At 50.5% G+C, this 19,963-nt stretch overlaps 1 protein-coding gene across 4 annotated transcripts in view; it reads left to right on the top strand.

Moving 5' to 3' along the window:
* The window catches only part of TIAM1 (TIAM Rac1 associated GEF 1), a 105,588-nt gene that overhangs the window by 27,228 nt on the left and 58,397 nt on the right, over positions 1 to 19,963 (top strand). For 2 of the 4 annotated variants that reach the window (XM_033084363.1, XM_033084364.1), the window contains exons 2-3: positions 11,047 to 11,225; positions 15,709 to 16,691. In XM_033084363.1, the coding sequence (XP_032940254.1) occupies positions 15,720 to 16,691 (972 nt within the window). In that variant the 5' untranslated portion in view covers positions 11,047 to 11,225; positions 15,709 to 15,719. Of the gene's footprint in view, positions 1 to 11,046; positions 11,226 to 13,367; positions 13,466 to 15,708; positions 16,692 to 19,963 lie in introns of those variants that run through there. The other 2 variants (XM_033084366.1, XM_033084362.2) reach the window with 2 other exon arrangements.

Below are 19,963 nucleotides of genomic sequence, written 5' to 3'. Positions count from 1 at the left end.
TGTCTTCCTTCTGAGGTTTCTGGGGAAGAGAAGATGGATTCTGGAAATCCTGCATGAGCAAATGACACTTGGCAGGCTGGATGCTGCCGTGCTCTTGATAAGAGTTCCAGTAAAACGAGCTGTCTGATACAGAAATATCCCAGAAGAGAGGCTGGGTCAGGAGAAACTGGAGCCAAAGCAGGGCTGCGCCTTCTCCCTTTGAAGCACCATCCTGCCTGTGTTTGCATTCTCTGCAGCTTTCTTGATGTATTGGCAAAGAAATGTCAGGGTAAGTTTCCTGAAAACAAAGGATGAATGAATGAAGTCTTTTTCTCTTATTCCTGAAACTGGTTATGGGCTTTTCTTCTTTTTTTTTTTTCTTTTTCCCCTAAGCCAGTTAGGTTGGGCTTTAAAGAGCAAACCTCAAACCCCAGACAATGCAGTAAAGCCAAAAGCTCAGAGCAGGTGTTGCACACTTGTTCAAACAAGTCCAGGACTTGTTTCCTTTTCAGAAGGCTGTTGGAAGTCAGGTCTTAAGGAGGAAAACTAAAATGGAACTATTGAGCATGAGCCCTGTGCCCCAAAATTGTGTATTTGTGTGTGGGGCTGTGAGAGGAGCGGGGTGTTAACCCTGCTGAGGCTGGGAGCAGAGACACATCCTCACACTGAACCTTCCCAGAGTTTTCCAACCTTTTTGTTTGCTGGGAGGATTAACTGCAATGCCTTTGCCCTCCTTGTGGCTACCCCTGGATCCCTGGAAGTGTCCAAGGCTGGGCTGGACAGGGCTTGGAGCCACCTGGGACAGTGGAAGGTGTCCCTGCCTGTGGAAGGTGTCCCTGCCCATGGCAGGGGTGGCTCTGGACTAGCTTTAAGGTCCCTTCCCACCCAAACCATTCTGTAATTCCCATTTTCCAGATCCTGTCAGTGGGGCTGGGAAGTTGTTTCCCTTGCGAAGCTGGAGGTGCCCATTGTGCAAAGTGTTTCACAAGTCACGTTGGGCTGGGAAAAGAACATGGTGGGGCAGAGCCTGCAAGCTGGAGCAGAGAGGTGCCCTGCCAGGTGATTATACATTCCTTTTCATGGCTTGTTTGGGTTTTTTTTAAGAGGCAGAGAATAAGTCGAGGCATGTCGCAGCCTGTGTGAGGAGCGATAATGGAGCGCTCCTCTCCTTTCCCACAGCTGGGCGTAGGGAGGACGTGCCAGAGCTCAGTGCCTGGCTCCTTGTGCTCACAGCCCTGTCCTGGGGGGGCTGGTGGCAGAGGGACAGGGCTGTCCCTGTGCCCCCCTGCCCATGGTGCTGGCAGGGAATGGGGTGTGTGCCCCCCCTTCTCCCCTGTCCTGCTGCCCAGTGTGGTCATTCTGGCTCCTCAGGTAGAGCAGAGCTCACGAGGGATGGGGGTGGTGGAAATGGGCCTCAAACCACACTTCCAGCACCACTGCAGTAGTTTATTTGTCTCGTTTCAGAGCCATTCCACGGCTGGTTTAAATTACTCCTCCCTCGTGACCTGCTGTGCTGGTAAATGGTCAGGCTAAACAATACACTGATATTAATTGGTGCAGAGGGATTTCGGGTGATGCTTGGAGGAGCGCTGCTTCTGAACGCTGAGTTACTCTGCAGATGTTTTTATTGTCTTTAAGTGGGGTTTACTGCCTGTTTACATAATTATTAATCTAATAATTACAGTGAAATTCAACCCCGAAAGTTGGTGGATCTTTGTGAAACACTGAACAAAGGAAGCTCATCAGGTTTTTTGTATATTTTATAAATATAAACCTCTGAAACAACCAAACTGACGGCAATCCCACAGAAATGTCCCAGTTAATGGCTTTTCTGTTTGCTACACTATATAGGGTTACAGGAACACTGGTAGCTAATTGCAGCCTTACAGATGGCACCAGGAGGGATGGATTTCTCCAGCCTGTGCTGCCTTCCTCTGCCTCCCTGCAGTTCAGAGCAATCAGCACGTTTTGCAGAGGGAGGAGAGTACCCGGCTGCTTTTTGGGTGCTTTGCTGGAAGAATTTCAGGTATTTAAAGAAATTATACGTCAGTTGTTAACAAGGGTGTTTTCAGAACTTGCTGTGAGTTTCTTTTGAAGCGCACTTTTTTGTTTTAATGGGAGAGTGAGATGGGGATTGTGAGCTGGGGTGGTGCTGGCAGAGAACTTTCTTTGCTTCCTCATCAGCCGAGTCTCCTGGGGCAGAGCAGGGAGAAGGGGAGGAGGAGGAAGAAGAGAAGGAGCCTTCCCTGCAGCCAGGGACAGCCCCCAGGCTCCAGCCCTCATCTCTGCTCCAGGAGCCATGCAGAGCCCAGGCAGTGAGTTGAGCTGGGGAGCTCCATGGGCCGCTCGTGTGCCGGCTTGTTCCAGAGCTGCCCGGTGTGCAAGGCTTGGCAGCTGCCTCGGGAGAAAAGGCTGCCTCAGCACTCTGCAGGGAGACTCTTGTGCTTCCCCAGCAGAGCCCAGGGCTCTGCCCAGCCCTGCTGCAGATGGGAACCCATCGCAAAAACCGGGAGCGTTCGCGCTGCTGCGTCACGCCGGCGCGGCGGTGAGGAGCTCTTCTTGAGCTTGGTTTTCTTTGGGACATAAAAAACGATGTGTTACTGTAAGTCACATCATCATTTTGCTGCTGTAACCGTATTGCAGTGGCCTCTGCAGGCACAGTCAGAGGTCACGTCCCATCACGGCAGGGAATACAGCTGTGCTGGCAAATATTTGTAGTGTAGATCTGGCCCCGGTGTCGAGGCTGTGCTTTGATTCCTGCACTGCACAGGGCTGTCCTCCTTCCTTTAATGGACAGGGAATAACATCCTGAGAAAGGTTTTATAGGAGTTGATTGAAAACCATAAATAATAAAGTGCAAAATAGGGGTTTTTGTAACCTCTTCCCCCTCTTTCCGTGTAGGTATGTCAGCCCTGAAAAGCAGTGGAAAAAACCTAAGGAAACAAGTAAAGAAGGGAATTGCACTTGAAATATTTTGATATTGCTCATGGGTGAGCTGAAAGGATGTACAGCCCATCAATGATGTGTGATAAGGAGATCTCTTCAGTCCAAGACTGTCTTTGATGGCAAAACATCCACAGGTCTCCAGAGCACCTGGAGGGCAGACTCTGTAGTAGAGAGCAGAAAACTTCAAGGTGAAACCCCCTGAACTGGCACAAAGGTTGTTGCTCCCAAAAAGAGATGCAAGGGCTAGTACAGAACTATGGAGTCTTTGTTCAGCTCTGGTGTAAAGGAGTCCTTTGCTCCTCTCTTTTGTCCCCTCTTTAAAAGGCTTCCCTTGAAAACGGCAGGAGTCACTTTGTGTCTGAGGTGCATCCAGCTATGCTAAAGTAGTTACTGCTTCTGGCCTGGGTCTGTAGGATCATGTGGAGATGTGGCTGTGGCTGCTGGTGGAGGGGAAGGCACGGGACAGTCACCTCTCCTGGTGGCTTTGGCTCAGGAGGGTGGAAAAGCATCTTTCAAGAGGAAATTGCTGGTCCCTGTTGTTATTTTTAACACCTTTTTGGGTAAAGGCTGCTCTAAGCAGTAACACAGTGTGTGCATGCAGACAAAAACAGTGCTGGGGAGTTACTGGGAAAGGCTGGATGTCCCTGCAGCTTGGAGGTGGCTCTGTTGGGGGACAGAAGCCATTCAGGTGAATTCAGGAGCTGCTGTGAGCTCAGGTGGGCTGGGTAATTCCCTTGTAGCACAGGCAGGGTGGCTCTGGTCAGTGTGTGTCCACAGATACACCACGTGTGCATCTACTGCAGGGTTTGTTTTCATTTGGCCTGGGAATGATGCCACAGAAAATACCAGTGGTTTTCACAGCCACTAAAATCATCTACTGCTCTTTAAATGTTGAGAGGAAAGTGGTTATTTTCTTCCAGGGCTATTTTGGGCCAAAGTGAAGCACTGAGGTGATGGAGTGACACTTGCTGCTGCTGCTGAAAATACCAATCACAGGATCACTGCGGTTGGAAAAGATCTCTGAGGTCGTGGGGTCCAGCCTGTGCCTGATGCCAGCCTTGTCACCAGCCCAGGGCACCGAGTGTCACATCCAGTCATTCAAGTGCTGTGTGGATTTACTGTGTTTTTGTTTGATGGTGTGGCTGCTGCCTCACCAACCTGCCATTTGGAGGAGGCATGGCTGTTGTTTTATGAGGAGTTTGCATTTCTGAGACATGCTTTAGAATGCCTAAAAAAACATCCCACTTCTTCGTGCTTCAGCTCAATGTTTTGTTTCTGTGACTGCACAAAAAGGCAGCGAGAGACTGGTGCTGAAATATTCCCGCTAGGATTTGGAACATCTCTCCTTGCTCCTTCTCTGGCATCACTTCTTGAGTCATTTTCAAGGGAGGGCTGAGCTGGAGCTGGTTTTGGCAGTGTGCTGTGCAGGATGTTGGGAGCTCACAGGTACAAGCCCCGCAGCTGGTCACCTGGCACCGCTCGCAGGCAGCTCCTGCGTGCCAGCAGCAGCGTTCTCCTCTCACTGACCACAGATTGCAGAGCCAGAGGAGGACCTGGACCAACTGTGGTGCTGCCAAACCGTGGAGCATTTGTTGTTGGATTTTTCCTCTTGCTCAGGAGCAGCTTGAGTTTGGGAAGGACGAGCTCTGTCCCTCTGAGGCTGCTGGGGGGTCCAGGGCAGTGTTCAGCCCTGAACCCTCCAGCTGGATGCACTGGGGCTGCTCAGCTGCCTCTCTGCTTGTGTTCACTTTGTTGTTCAGCTGCTTCCCTTTGGCCTTGCTCTTGCTGAAGGTGTCTGCTCTGTGCTGACCTTGGCCAGACGAGGATTGCACGCGGCGTTCCAGATGAGGTCAGTGTCTTCTGCAGCATCACTCGCTGCTGTTTCTGCCAGGCAAGTCCTGCTTGGTGCACCCTTTGATTTACATTTGCTTTTCTTGGCGTTTCTGTCACACTGGCAGCTCGTGGGATCAATGTGAGACAAAAGGTCTCTTTTGCACTGACTTTTGCCAACTTTGTGTCCTCAGCACAAGTCACCGGCACATTTCATTTTTATGTGTCGGCATTGAAAAAACTTGAGTGAGGTAATTCTCTCCTCAGCACAACCTCTGTGTAAAGTTTCTTATGCAGATCATAATTCCTGTGACAGTTTTTGTCGTCTTCAGCTCCACTAGCAGTTTCCTGGAAAGGTGTCTTCTGCCTTTCCTCCTCTGGAAAATGGGTCGTCTTCTTGCAGGGAGTGATCAAGAGTAGCAGGCAGAAATTAATTCAGTTTCCCATTTCTTCCTGTGGCACTCCTGGTTCCATCTCTCAGCTGTGCCCGCCAGCCTTGCCTTCCATTGACAGCCAGATGGATGCATCACTGCTGGGATCACTTACTCTGCAATCCCAGGCAGGATCCTGATCCACAGGTTTTAATATAAAAATTCTCGCCCGTATCCCTGTGGTTGCTTCTCTCGCAGTTTTGGGATGCAGATTGAAAGCTGCTGCTGCTGACTGGCACATTTTGAACTCTGGGTTTTGCTCCTGATAGCCTCAGATGTGGTGATTCACGTGCCTCCCCCCCGTGCACTCCCTGGAAAAGGAGGCAAAGCCTTCATTTCAGTTGGAGGCCACACTCAGAGCTGATGGGTATCAGCTGCCTGAGCCTGGCTTTTGGTAGTTCTGGCTTTTCCTCTCCAGAGCATTTGCTGATCCATCCTTTTTCCAGCTCTGCTCCCTTCCCACCTCTTCCCAGGGTGGGGGCTCACCCCATGGGCCCCGAGGGTGTCTTCTCCTGGGATTTCCATCCCTCATGGGTTTTGTCCCCTCTTAATTAAAGAAGCAACACCCAAACTGGTGGAGTTGTGTGTTCCTGCCTCGGGGAGGAGCCGTGTCAGGAGATGTGATGGACGAGCCGCGACTGAAACCGGTCAGCCCAGATGAACTGAAGCCATCAGGTTCTGTCAGGACGTGCAGATGAAGATAAAAACCCTGAATTCTGGATGTCCCTTCAGCAGTGCCAGGCTGTCATCTGCAAAGGACATCCCTTGCCCCAGTCCTTTTTCTTACTGTGCTTCCCTTGTGGCTCTGGGCATGGGAGTCACTTTGCTGTCCTTTCTCCCGAGTGTAAAGCAATAATTGAGGAGCCTTGCACAGCTCTGGTGCTCCCTCAGAGAGGGGGGAGCAGAAAGGGAAAGCTCTGCTGAGCTTTGCCTGAGTTGTGTTTCACACCGGTTTTTCCGCAGACCTCTGGAATCCCTCCCTAGTACTTAAGTCAGGGGATCTAAAATTAGATACTCCATATCTCAGGCACCATCTTAATGATCTGTGTGAGGTCTTTGGCATTGCTTGAAAATCAGATTACTTACCTCAGTGCTTAAATGAGGAGATACACTAAGCACTTCCTCTCCAATTCCCCCTACCACAATTATTGCCCTTAATTTTTTTCCACACCGTTTTAATCCTTCACATCCTGTCTAGCTGGTCACTCAAGCCAAGGATTTCAATTTTTATTGCTGGAGCCTGTGGTGCTGGGTGGTTTTTCTGTGCAGGCAAGGTCCCACTCCTTGGCTGTACAATGAGAGCTCCCACAGATCCATTTGGAGCTCTGTCTCCTGGCCTGAACATTTTCTTGTTGCTTCTCAATCTTTTTAGTGCATTTGGCACAGCCCACCCTTGCTGTGTATCAGCAGTTCTCTGCTCATTTGGCACAAGCAGAAAGCCCCTTTTAAGCAAAGTGTAATAACAGTAACATAGAACCCAAAGGTAAATAAACAAGCCACACCTTGTTTTTTATTTCAGCTGCATTTTGGGAATTCTTTTAGTTTGTCAAGTATCATGTGGTGGCCATCCATGGAGGCCAAGTGGGCTCCTCCTTCCCTGCAGTTCCCTGGTGGCTGGGCTTAGTCTGCTCCACAGGCTCCAGGGAGTTACCCTCGTGGCTTCCCATGGATTTGCTTATGTCTGATGATCTGAAATTAGAATCCTTCCCTTGCTCTGCCCTTTGCTGGAAACGTGTAAGACCTTGCAGATTCGCCCCAGGGTAGAGAGGGGGATTTTCCCACCATTGAAAATAAAAGGGAAGGGAAGGAGAAAGAGTTAAAACATGCTCAGATAGTTGTAAAAATGATTGAAAAACAAACAAACCCACAACCGTGTCAATTACTCACATCCCCTCTATAAATAGAGAAACCCTGGAGAGGGGGCTTTCCCTTGGGCTACCTGCTCTGCTCTTCCACTCATTTATTGCCAAGGCCCCACGGTGCTTTCTCCTGGTTTTGTTTCCTTTAGCTGGGGTTTGGGGATGGCTGCCTGTTGGCTCTGTGGAGCTTTAAGGTCTCCTGACAAACCTTCCTCCCTCCCTTGGAAGTTGTCATAGGGGTGGTGCTGCAGCTGGAGGAGCAGGGCTTCCCACACCTTCCCCTTCAGGAGCTCTTCTCAAAGGGAATGTGGGTTTGTTTTTCTTTGCCCTCCTCCTCATCTGGAGGATCACCAGCATTGTTCTCCCCGCCGTGACAGACACGGAGGTTGTGTGCTAGCGAGATGCTCGCGCTGAGGTTTTGCAATTGAAGCCCTACCAGCTCATTCCTGGGGATGGATGGATGGATCCCTGACCCTTCTGGATGGTCACTGCCATCACACTCCAGTTTCAGGAGCAGCCATTCTCAACAGGTAGGATAAGCCATGCTCGGTTTGAAATTAATTTTTTCTCACAAACAAAAGGCTTCTATGACATTTTAAATGTCATAGAAAGAAAACACAGAGAGGAGCACGTTTGTAATTTATTTTTGCTGCTTTGAAAGTCAGCCAGTTTCTGCATCCTCTAAAGTTGGTCTCGGGGCTCAGTGTCTGGATGGAGAGTGGGGAGCATTTCTGAATTGCGTTTCTGAGCAAAGATCTGGGCACAGAGCAGTCTCTTCTCCATCCATGCATCCATCCATCTGTGGATGCATCACTGGTGCAGCCTCACCTCGAGCATGGTGGAGGGTCTGGAGGCTTGTTGGGGTGTCTGTGCAGGGCCAGGAGCTGCACTCCCATCTCTGAGGGTCCCTTCCAGCCCAGGATGTTTTATTCTGCCTCTCCTGGGGGTTTTATTCTGTGAAGGGCAGCCCAGGGATGGGGAGAGCCAGGGCTGTAAGGCCAGCAGAACCCAGGAGAGCATTTCCCTCAGTCTCAGGGCAGGGCACTGGCTGGACTGATTTCAGCAGCAATTCATATTAACTAACTAACTATTAACTAACAAAATGTGGCCTCCAGCCACAAATCAAGGGCCTGATTCTCCATTTCAGGGGATGGGATCGAACACTGGAGTTACAATGGAACTGGGATTGTGGTGGGGAATAGAGCCCAGAGCTGCTGATGAATATTGAATGGTTTCTGTATGGAATGCCTACTGCCTCCTGTCTCTGTATGCACATCCTGCTTGATGGTAGAGTTACCAGGGCCTTCTCCAAACTGGATGAAGATCTACTGAACAGCCAGCTGATTGCATTTGAAATCTGACAAAAATAATGCCTCATAAAATGAAAAAGTAAAAATAGAGTTGAAGCAGAGCTGTTGTTCTTGCCAGCTTTTCCTGTTCACTGGACAAGGGGACGTATTTGCATACTGATTGTTCTCGTTCTGGAAAGGAAGGGCTGTGCTTTGGAAAGGAGGCTTTTACAAAGCTACAGCTTCCATATTTTTCATCCATTAATATTCCTGTCAATTGTCCTCAAGCAAAAAGAAAGCAGGCCTGCTGGATTGTTCTCCAGACTCTCGGCATTGCAAACTGCTCCTGCATGGGGAGGTCAGAGCTCTTTGCTGTACCTGGAATCACGTAGCAGATGTAACAAGGTGCTCCTTTAATCTATTCTGCTTCCTTGCTCTGTGTTGAATCCATCCCTGGAGGTTTCCAGCCAGGGCTGGCAGCTCGGTGAGCCCTGTGGGAGCTCCCTGGCCTGGTTTTTGGAGGCAGTTTTGTGGCTGTGCAGTAAATACAGCTGTGCTGCTCGCAGAACTTCAGAGGACGTGCACCAGGGATTTGTCAGTGGATGCTGATAGGGATGTTTTGTGTCAGTGCAGAAGTTTGAAAATCTTCATTGGATTTTTAAAAATCAGATTAGCTGTTCCATGTGTCAGTGTTTACAGCTGTCCATTTCTCCTGGGCATCCATGGGAGCAGACGTGTCCAGAAAGGGCTCTGTGCTGGCAAGGAAGGGGTGGGGCTGTGCTCCTGTTGGCTTCAGCCCTTCCTCCTGAATGAGGAGCATGGACATCCCCTCTTGGACCTTCCAAGACCTTTGCTGGAGGCTGCTTCAGAGCTCCAGGAATTCTGCTGCAGCAGAACCTGGGCTGTTGGCATGAACCAGGACACTGAGGGCTGTTCCAGGGCATGCTAATGTCAGACAAAGTAGGAAAAACTTATATTCTTCTTGAAAAGTATGAATCAGTTAAATTTAGGAAAGCCTGTCTGAATTGAAAAAGTTTTCAAAACTTTTCAGGCAAGAGTTGATGGGTAGTGATGTATCCTTGTCTTCTGGAGGAGCTGTGTGTGCCCAGTACTCATCTGTTCGTGGCAAAGGATGTTGCCAGCCCTTCAGATGTACTGGAGCAACATGAGGGTTTGGATGTTGCAGGATCCAGGTGCAAACATCCCCTTTTTAAGCAGGGACTGCCAGGAGAGAGGGGGTTTTGCTGGAGGAGCACAGGTGGTGTGTGGAACCTTGGAGCTGCTCTCTCAGGGCAGCGACCAGTGTCACCCTGGAGCAGATTTTTCTGAGTTACAAACTTCTCAAAAGCTGTGTCAGGGTGGCAAATCTGTAAAATGCTGGGCTGTGTCTGCTTTGTTGGTTTTTATGGGGCAGTAGCAGGCAGATCTGAGCAGAACTGGTCACAATTCCTTTTCCTGGGAGGTGAGGAATGCTTGTGGCAGGGTTGCTCCCTGTGCAGTGGGTGCAGGTGGGGAGCCTCTTGCCTGTAGGACCTTTTTTGTCAGCAAGATTCCCCTCTTGCAAATTATTGGCAGCTGGCATGATAATGAGTCCATTTCAATATAAATGAGCTTCATTTTATTAATTTCTGCCAGCTCCTGAGCAATTCATGAACTGCCTTTCAGATCTCAACCAACAGCTTGGGGGAAGAGAGGGAGGTGGGGAGCAAAGAAGGGAACATGAAGGAAGAGAAAGAAAACGAGAATATTTTTAATTTTTAAAAAGAGCCAGTGACTCTCATCTCTTTTGAGAATCCAGCCAAGAGTGAGGATCACACTTTCCCCACCAAGCAACTCTTAAGAACATGAAGGGCATCAATAATCCCTCCCAGGTTTTTGTTCCTTGGGACCTGTGGAGAAGTTTATAACTCTCCCAAGTGTGTGTGCAGTGCTGAGGTAATGTTTCAGTGCTGGTGCTTGGCTGGGAGAAGGGGGAGCTGGGTGAGAGCTGGATTGGGAATGCATTCAGCCTCTCCCAGGGCTGGACTAGAGCTGGGCTCCTTGCAAGGGAACTCACCAGTGGTACCAGGCCTGGAAAGGGCTGGGATTTGGTACCCACATGAGCTCAGTGTCTGCCTTGAGGACTTGTCTCAGGTCTAGGTAAGCACAGACTGGTCTCTTGTATCTGTGCCTTTGTGAGCACAATTAACCTTGCTCACAAAACCAGATGGAACTGCTCTGCCCTAATGTCTGATTTGCCCTTGGAAAATGGAAATGAAACCCCTGCCTGGAAAACCACCCTTTCCATAGATGAGACAGTCTGCAGAGGAATCTCCTCTGAGTCCTTCCAGCTTCTCCTGGGCTGCTGGGCTCCCCTTGTTGCCAGAAATTCACCTTTGTTGGAAGGTGCCTCTCTTGGTGGTTGTCTGCAGATGCAGGTGTGGTTTTGGCCCTGAGCTGAGACAACCTGGCCTCAGCAAGGGAATGTTAAAGTCTGGGGGGATTTTGATTGTGCAGAGCAGTGGGGAGAGGAGCTCTCCATGTCCCGTGGCCGGGGCTGGCAGTGCTTGACTGGGTTTTTCATTTATTCTGCCACCATCAGCTCTCATCATCAAAATTTGAGCACAGCATTCCGTGCTGTAGTGCCCAGGGCTCCTTAGGGAAGAAGATGCTCCTGTGCAGCCCTCCCTGCTAACCCTTTGTCTGATTTGTTTTTCTCCCCTTTCTCCCCAGGTTTTTGGCATGTAGTCATAGCCTGTGACGCAGGAGTAACGGAGTTGCTGAGTGGCAGGTGCTGACAGCTTCTGCAGCCCCAGTAGCTGCTCATGTTGGGGTGATTTGCAGTTGTGTGCCTCTAAATGCCCCAGCTCTCTGGGGGAAGGTTGCGCTGGATACCGGGACGGCCTCGGAAGGTACTTGTGGCTCCCTGTGTGTGTCTGCAGGGCTTTGCTGTGCTCGGGGTGCTGGGAGGGCGAGGTGTGAGCTGCATGTGCTGGGTCCCCGGGCGTGCCACGCTCCTGGTGACATCCCTTCCTCCCTCCCTCCTGCCTGCAGGGCCTTTCTGGGGTCCGTCCCCTGCTTCAACACGTGTGAGAGCGGCTCACAAAAAGAAGTGGCTGGTTAAGAGGTTCTGATGTGAAAACAATGAAATGCGCTGCTGGAGTTTCTGAGAAACTCAAAGGCTTTCTGTGGAATTTCAGCCTCTCTATTGCCCTTTTGAAAAAGCACATTTTAATTACAATAAAATGTGTGTGTTCACACTTGGTTATTAGTCTTGTACATTTTTCTATGTGGTTCTGGTGAGTTCAGTGAAAAATCTTTGTTGTTGGCTGGCAGATTTTAGCAGAAGTTTATTTCTGTAGGCTCGCTGCCCGCTGTGGATTTGATCATTGTTCTGGTTCTCACAGCCTTCGAGCTACGCTCCAGGAGAAAAATACAGATTTGTCACCAGGGCCTCCCACTAGAATCTAATTTTAAATTTGCAATCTGTTGTCTTGTGAGGTGCTTCAAATTTGGTTGGAAATTTAGTATTTTTCAGATATGCTTCTGGGATCTAGTGGTCCAACCTTTTGCAGGTTTAAGAGTTAGTAACATAGGTTTAATTGAAATGAATATTCAGGTTTTGTAATTATTTTAAGAAATAATTTAATACTGGAGTAGGGGAACAGGAAGGAAAATTGCTGTTCTTAAAGGAATTTATGTTCTCTGAGTGGGCCATCATCAGTGGTCATCTAGAATGTGATATAATTTATGTGTAACTGTTTCATGGAAGAGTCATCCAGCAAAACCTCAGCAGTTCAGCTGGAGGTCAGTCTGCTTATCCAGAATACCCAGTGTAGGGAGCACTGTTTTTTCCAAAGCTTTCCTGCAAAATTCATGGTTTTCCTGCTGGCAGCCTAATCTTGATGTTGATCTGAAGTTTGAGCTTTCAAAAAACATATATCAACCCTCTGTCCTGTCTCTTGATGGCGAAAGGTGACTTTCTTGGAGTCACCACAATTCTGACATTTTCCCTGCACTGAACCAGGAAGGAGCAGGTTTTCTGGGAGAGAGAGAGCCCTTTCCCAGCTTGGATGGTCAGGTCCTCTTAGAGGATGTGGAGGCAGAAGTTGCCACCCCTCCTTTGCCTGGCTTGGGCTGCAGATACCGATCTGGATCTTCCGCGTCTTCGGCGAGCGCCTGAGTCAGGGCGCTGGTGCCTCTTCCAGCAGACGTGCCTGTCTCCCTGCTTTGCTTTTCAAACCTCTCCCAGAGAGGCAGAGATTTCGTCAGAGGCCCTGTATTCCCACAAAAAGTTTGGGTTGTGATGAATCAACATTTTCTGCTGAAAATCATCCAGCCAGTCGCGCTTGTGGCGTGCGGCCCCGTGCTGATCTCGGCGAGGTCCGGGGTCATTCACAGCAGAGTCCCAGCACCACCACAGACCTGCCTGAAGCATGGAGATGTGTCACACTGGATCTGTGTCATATCCTGGTGGCACCTTGATGGGTCTTTAATGGTGGCCTTTGCTCCCCGGCTAACAAGGGGAGCCTTTGTCCTACCAGCACTTGCGTGCAGCTCCCATTAACATTACTCATTTTCTTAATTTGATACAGATTTTTTTCATTGAGTGTGCTAAATGCAGTTAAGCCACAGACAGGCAGCATCTGGCAGTCGTAGCTGAGCGCTTTGAGACGCTGTTGCCCCAGGGTGTCTGCTGTGGCCCGTGGGATGGGGAGGCTGGGGCTCCTCTCCCTGCCCAGCTCCGGCTCGCTGAGGATGCCTCCTCTATAGCAGTGCCAATTCCCCTCTCAGGGCTGCCTCCCCACGTCTGCCCGAGCTCACCTCACAGCTCCCTGCTGCCAAAAAACGAGGGGGTGTCACTCGCTGTCCCTCCTGGCTGCTGTGCCACCCTCCAGACCATTGTCCTGTCCCTGCTGTGTCCCCAGGCAGGCACCCACCCTTGTGCTGCCTCTGGCATGCGCCAGGCCAGCTCAGCTCAGCAAAAAATAACTAATTAGCTCTTCTTTTTGTTGGTTTTTCTTCCCCCCCGGATTTATTTTCTGCTGTTTTAGTGGACTCTGCTGCACGAGCACACGTGGTTTGGTTCAGGGTAACTGGTGGAAATGCTCGGCCAGCAATGCAGAAGGGAGGCAGAGATGGGGATGCAAAGGTAGGAGATCTCCTGGGGGAGATGGGCTCTGCCAGGGGATGGTGACAGACTTGGGGGATGGCGCTGTTCTCGATCAGCTGTGCTGCCTCTTGCACCCACTGGGCAGCATTCCTGCAGCCAGGAATTCAGTGGGATCAGGGGTGCAGGGGTGAGGTGTGGGCTCACTGATAGCCAGGTGTGTATTTGCAAACCTCCTCACCCAATCCACAAAAGGTCAGCTCTTTACTTTGAAGTCTGACGCCTCTTGCCAGTCTCTAGCAGATACTTCATTGTGTGAAATAACTCCCTGAACATTCCTTCTGTGGAGAGAAGACTTCCCTCCTTCCAGGAGAGTGTTATTTCCTTGTGGGATGCAGTCTGAGCTGCTGCTCCTTTCCTCACCAAGCCCATTTGTGGTCCTGTTGCTTTTCTGGCTTGGGGAAATCTTGCCTGGTAAAGAAGGTAAATTGCCAGTTTGAAGAGGACTTTTAAAACTACTCCTTCTCCTTAGGATGAGAAGGCATGGCTGGAGACTGAGATACAGAACATCTAGCTAAAATGTTCTATAGGCAAAAGCTGGCTGATTGTTTTTCAGTCTGTATCAAAGAGCTGTAGCTCTTAGGAGATAATAAACCCTTTTCTAGGGATTGATAAAGCTGTCTTTTTTGTTTTAAGATTTAAACCTACCCTTTCCTTAGTGCATTTATTTTTCTAAACAAGTCATGGCAGCCAAAGAGAGTTCTGCCATTCATTTTGGTAGATGTAGGGCATTTCCTGCTGTAGGTTACTTCATGTGGAACTGTATTTATGTTCAATACAGAAATGCCCAGATATTTATGCTGTTTGTTACTCCAGAACTGAACAGATTTCTAGCCTCAGCCATGAGCAGCTTTGCTGGTTAGAGGAGCAGAGGCACAGTCCTCTTGCTGTGGTCAGGAGTGTCAGTGCAGAGTTCAGTTCTGCTGTGCTGTCCCGTTGTTTAGTGCCATCAGTTCCTCACTTTCCATGTGTTGAAGTAGGATAATTCAGTTCTGTGCAGCAGCAACTGTGTGTATATAGATAGTGAGGGAAAATGTGGTTGTATTCATTCTACCAGCATTTGGTTTAGCACCCATCAGCATCCTGCCAAAGGAGAGGAAATTGCCCCAAGAAATTAAAAACTCCAGATTATTTTACTGTCAGGGCAGCTTTTTTTCTTTTCAACCAAAACTAATAGAAATAGCCCCAAACAAAGAAGTTTTGTCCTGGAATTTCTTTTCAAGACTGATGGCCTCATTTTCTCTATGTAATTGTCTTGTGTATAATTCAGGATCTCCTATTTGATTTTGAGCTTTGGCATTTACTTTTCTTATTCTTCTTCTTGCCGTCAGGCCAGAAGGAAGGACCCAGTACTACTGATAAAATATTTCTGACATTTGTTGAGTGAGATCACAGACCTCAAAGTGTTTTCCAAGGTTGAATCAGATCATCACTCCCACCTCCTGGATGGGAAACCTGTTCCACGGCAGGACGTGCACAGCTGAATAATGCAGGAGTCTGGGGCTGGGGCTGGGGACACAAACCCCATCCCTGAGTTCCAGCTCAGATCAAAGAGCTCAGATCTGCTTATCTGCTTCAGAGGGAGTGGGAAGGAGAGGTTATTTTTGTATAGTCTGAGTCACTCATGCTAATTTATTTTTCATAATGTGGCTTTCTTGTGTGGGGCTCTCCGTACCTGCTTAATGTTGCGCAGTTTTTTTGTTCCAGAAATCAAACCTGTCATTAGCTCGCTGCCAAACGGGTGGATTTGTACTTTGCTATTTGGTGCTTCACTTTGCAGTTCCTAGCCAAAAAAAAAGGTGAAATCTCAGCTAGAAGTGTACATCCCTCTACTTTTCAGCATCTGTTACCTGCAGATAAACAAGAGCTGTTGATTTTTTTTGAGTTGTTTGGCTGGAATGACGCTGCCAATGCTGAGGGTCAGGTCAATGTGTGCAGAGCTGAGATGGTGCTAAACTGGTTCCAGGTGACACCGAGCTCCAGGGCTCAGTCCTTCCCTCTTGGTTTGCACCAGCAGAGCTGTGTGGCTGTGTGCTGTGTTCTGATTTAACTGTGTTTCTAAGTTCGCTGGTACTGTAATGAATTCTGTGGGATTCTTGCTGCAGAATCTGCGGTGTAGGTTTGGGGACAGGCTCGGTAAGGAATTAAATGACAAAGTGGGGTGTTGTATCGGGGTGCTGTCCGTGTGCCTGCTGCCCTGACGGTGCCCGCTGTGTCCCTCGCAGACCGTGACGCCATGGGGAACGCGGAGAGCCAGAGCGTGGAGCACGCCTTCTACGGGGACAAGCAGCCGGGGCTGGGCCGCAAGCACACGTCGCGCTCGCTGCGCCTCTCCAGCAAGGCCTCGCGCCGCACGCGCCACGCCTCCTCGGGCAAGGTCATCCACCGCAACTCCGAGGTGAGCACGCGCTCCTCCAGCACGCCCAGCATCCCGCAGTCGCTGGCCGAGAACGGCCTGGAGCCCTTCGCCCCCGAGGCCAACCTGGAGGACTTCGGCAGCGCCATGTGGGTGGAGCGCGTGGACATGGGCCTGCGGCCCGTGTCCTACCACACGGACTCGTCGGTGACGCCCAGCGTGGACAGCAGCACGGTGCTGACGGCCGCCTCCGTGCACAGCATGCCCGACTCGGAGGAGAGCCGGCTCTACGGGGACGAGCCGCCCTTCCTGGCCGAGGCCGACGGGCGCGCGCTGCGCTACGCGGCCAACGGCACCGCCTTCATGGACGCCGCCAGCTTCAAGAAGAAGCGCTCCAAGTCGGCCGACATCTGGCGCGAGGACAGCCTGGAGTTCTCGCTGTCCGACCTCAGCCAGGAGCACCTGACCAGCAACGAGGAGATCCTGGGCCTGGCCGAGGAGAAGGACGCCGAGGCCGCGCAGGGCCCGCAGGCCGGCGGCAGCCCCCAGCCGCTGGTGGCCTGCCAGCGGGCCAACTCCATGAGTGACTTGTACTCCCCCAAAACCCCCGGCACTGCCATCAACGGGGGCCCGCGGAACGCCTTTGGAGGGTACTGCCGGAACCTGGTGTCCGACATCCCGGAGCTCGGCGGCCATAAGATGGCATCGGTCGGCGCCGAGGACGCGCCCTCCTCCTACAGCAACTACAACACGCTGCCCTGCAGGAAGTCCCACTGCCTTTCCGAAGGGGCCACCAACCCCCAGATGAGCCATAGCAGCAGCATGCAAGGCAGAAGGGCCAAAACCACCCAGGTAAGGCAGTTTTCTTCTGTCATTTGGCATTTTCCAGGCCTTGTCTATAGATGAAGGTTTTCTGGGTTCTCCCAGGCTGTGTTTTCCTTCACCACCCCCTTTCCAAGCAGAGAGCTGTTTCCAGGAGAGAGCTGAGCTTGCCAGTCTCCAGAGCTGGCTGGATTCCATCACTGTCCCTTCTTTATCTGCAGCTCTCCTTGGACCTTCTCCACTCTTAACTGCCCCTACGAAAGGGAAATCTGCATTTGCCAGCAGAAGATTTCCCTGCGTGTTTTGCAGTGCTGACGGTTCCTTTTTTTCCAGGGTAGCTGCCAAAACTGATCACTGCTCTGCAGAGCTGTGTCCCCTCTTCTGCCCTCTCCTCCTTGTCACCCTCCCTGCCTGCACTCGTGGCTGGAGGCAAAGAAAAAACCTCTCACTGTTTCCCCCTCCATGCTAAACATACACTGGGCTGAAATTTCACTCTTCTGCTTAGCTGATGTTTGTGTCTGTGCAGAACATCTCCCCAAAACAGCGCTGGCACTGCCAGGCCTGCTGTAAACTGAGAAATGATGGGATGTGGAGATGTACGGAGGAGAGGCTGCTTCTCTGGGCCAGGGACAGCACAGAGTGAAGAGGGGCTTTGCATTCCAGACACCATCCTGGGGCTTTCCTACATGCTTCCCTGCTTTTCCCTGTCCTGCCTGATGGAGTTCCTGCCTCAGGCTGCAGGCAGTGGTTCTGCTGGCAGTTCAGTGGCAGGTAACTTGTGGAGAGGGGCGGAAAGGAGTTCCAAACCCTGCCCTCCTCTCCCAGCCATGCCTGGCACACACTTTGTGGGCAGATTGTGCTCTGTTTGAGTTCATGTGGATCTTGTGAGAGCAGAGGTCCAGCTGCCTGGTGGAAGAGCTGGCAGCGGTGTGTTTTACATGCACCATTTTCCAGAAATGGCTCAGAACCATGGCCTGGGGACACAGAGCAGGGATGGGGCAGGGCTGCTCCCCTGATGCCATTGCCTGGCTCATCCTGCACGCTGTGCAGCACGTGCCTGCCCCAGAAAAAGGGGAGAGCTGCACACTGGTGAAGGGCAGGGGCCGGTCAGCACACGTCCTGCTGCTCCCTGAGCTGCTGGCAGGACAGCAGTGACTGAGAGCTGAGACTGGGCAGGAGCCTGTGCCCCCCATCTGCTGGGATGGGGCTGCTCAGGGACTCTGTGCTTGATCTGCGGAGATGGGCTGCTGCTAAATATAAAACTGACATGCTGAAACAGAGCTGCAGCGTCCCACAACAGCCGCTTTGTTCTTCAAAATCAGCTCTTTGCTCTCGGAGGTGAAAAGCCTTTGGTGCGCCAGTGCAGGATAAAAACCTAGAGAACAAGAGGAAGGAAAAAAAAATAATAGATGAGTTTTGGCAGCCTTGGACCTAACAGCTTTCCTGAAGATTGTTGGGTGCAACTGCTGCCTGCAGCCTGCTTGTGAGTGTATTTAAGGAAAAAGAGAATAGAGTCAGTGATGAACAGCCAGGCATTTGTTTTTCTTCTTGGTGCCTATCCTGGCATTCAGAAGATTCCTCTGAGGCATGTAGTGAAAGTCTGGAATTTAAGTAGTATTTTGTGAGGCCTCAGCCATACCCAGGGAAATTACTTTGTAGGGCTGGTTTCACTAGATGTATCTCCCGAGACTGGAGATGATGGCTGGAAGGAGTCTTAGCAGTGATTATTACCATGGATAAATTCAACAAAATTAAAGCTTTGCAAAGGTCAAAATTCCTCCTCCCAAGTCTTTAATCCCAGCAGCATCCTGTAAGTATAAGATGGTTGTCAGAAATGAAGTCATGTCAGCCCCAGCCTAGCCTGAGCAAGCTTAGGGAAATGACTGTCATTATGTGTTTAAAAAGGCAGAAATGAGGTCTAAATTTGCACACAAAGTGAAAGGAGTTCCTTGGTGAGCCTGATGAAGTAGCTTTGGATGGGGTGAGGGGAGAGAGGTGACCAGTCTGTGTCTGCACCAGGTCCTCAGCCAGCAGTGTCTGAGACTGCTGGTGTGGAATGTGCTGGGAGCTCAGACTGTGTCACTGCCCTGCTCTTCCTGTGCTCCTGGGCACTGTGCTGGCCTGTGCCAGGTGGCATTGGGCACCTTTTGGGCAGCTTTGTTTCCCTCTGATCTCCCAGTCTTTCAGCACTTTTATCTTTATACTCTTGATGAGCCTGCCATGGGTGTCCTCATGCTGGAAAACACTCCTGCGATCAATTTGTGCTTTGACCAGCCTTTTAAACTGCTTCCCCCATGCCAACCCCACAAAATAATTGTTCCATCTTAGGGCCATCAGGGCACCACACAAAACTGACCCAGGGCCAAGTGTAATATGGTGTTGGACACAGTTTTCCCTCTTGGCCTCCGGGCCAGTGAGGTGTCACTGCTCTGTGCAGTCACCTAATGGATTCTCCTAGCCAGGAGTGAAGTTTCTCCCCCAGATCCCTCACAAGACGTTGGGGTTGTGTTTGCCAGTGGTTTTTGGGTTTTTTTCCACTTTTTGGAAAGCTGTAGCTGGGATATCTGTCTGTTTCTTTAGTCTCACCTGCCCTGGAAGAGCCTGATGATCACTGGTGGGTGACTTTTGACAAGTTTAGTTCCTAAAAGGACACTGCCCAAAGGGTGAGTCTGTCACCACAGCAATGGCCATGTGCCCTGGTGTTGGGTTGTTTGGTTCCCAAATCCAGCCATCATTCCACTGCACGCTCAGCTGCATTCACGAGCACCATCGTGGTTTCTGTAAGTTAAATTTACTGCAGGTTGTCTCTAGCTGTGCTGACCAGTGCTCCTGGAAAAATGCATCCCAGAATCACGGCTGCACATGTTTTGTTCTAATGCCTTATCCATGGGTTCTTTGCAAGTACACAGTTCACATTAAAGGGAAAAACACCAACACACCAAAAACAGGGAAGAAAATCTCTCCCAAATTTAAACCTTAAATGGAACGGTGGGAGTCACTCTCCACTAATTGAAGGGAGCTTTTTCCCATGGAGAGACAATTACATTCAATATGCACAAGTGATTAGTGCTCACAGGGTGGCTCTGGGGCACCCACGCAGCAGCTCTGCTTTTCCCAACATTGTGCCATTAAGGGTTCAGCTCTGCCGAGCGAGACTTCCCGGAGAGCTCTGCCGGGATCGTGTTTGACTCTTGGAGCTGATGTGGTGTAGGTGGAAGGGGCTTAATTGGCTGACATTTGCACCCATTTTTCCTGGAAGGGAGAAAGCACTGGTTGGATACAGCCTGTTCTGGCTGTGGGCT

This window comes from Catharus ustulatus, chromosome 2 (assembly GCF_009819885.2).
Source record: "Catharus ustulatus isolate bCatUst1 chromosome 2, bCatUst1.pri.v2, whole genome shotgun sequence".
In the NCBI taxonomy this organism is placed as follows: Eukaryota; Metazoa; Chordata; class Aves; order Passeriformes; family Turdidae; genus Catharus; species Catharus ustulatus.
This window is presented reverse-complemented; position numbering and strand designations above follow the sequence as displayed.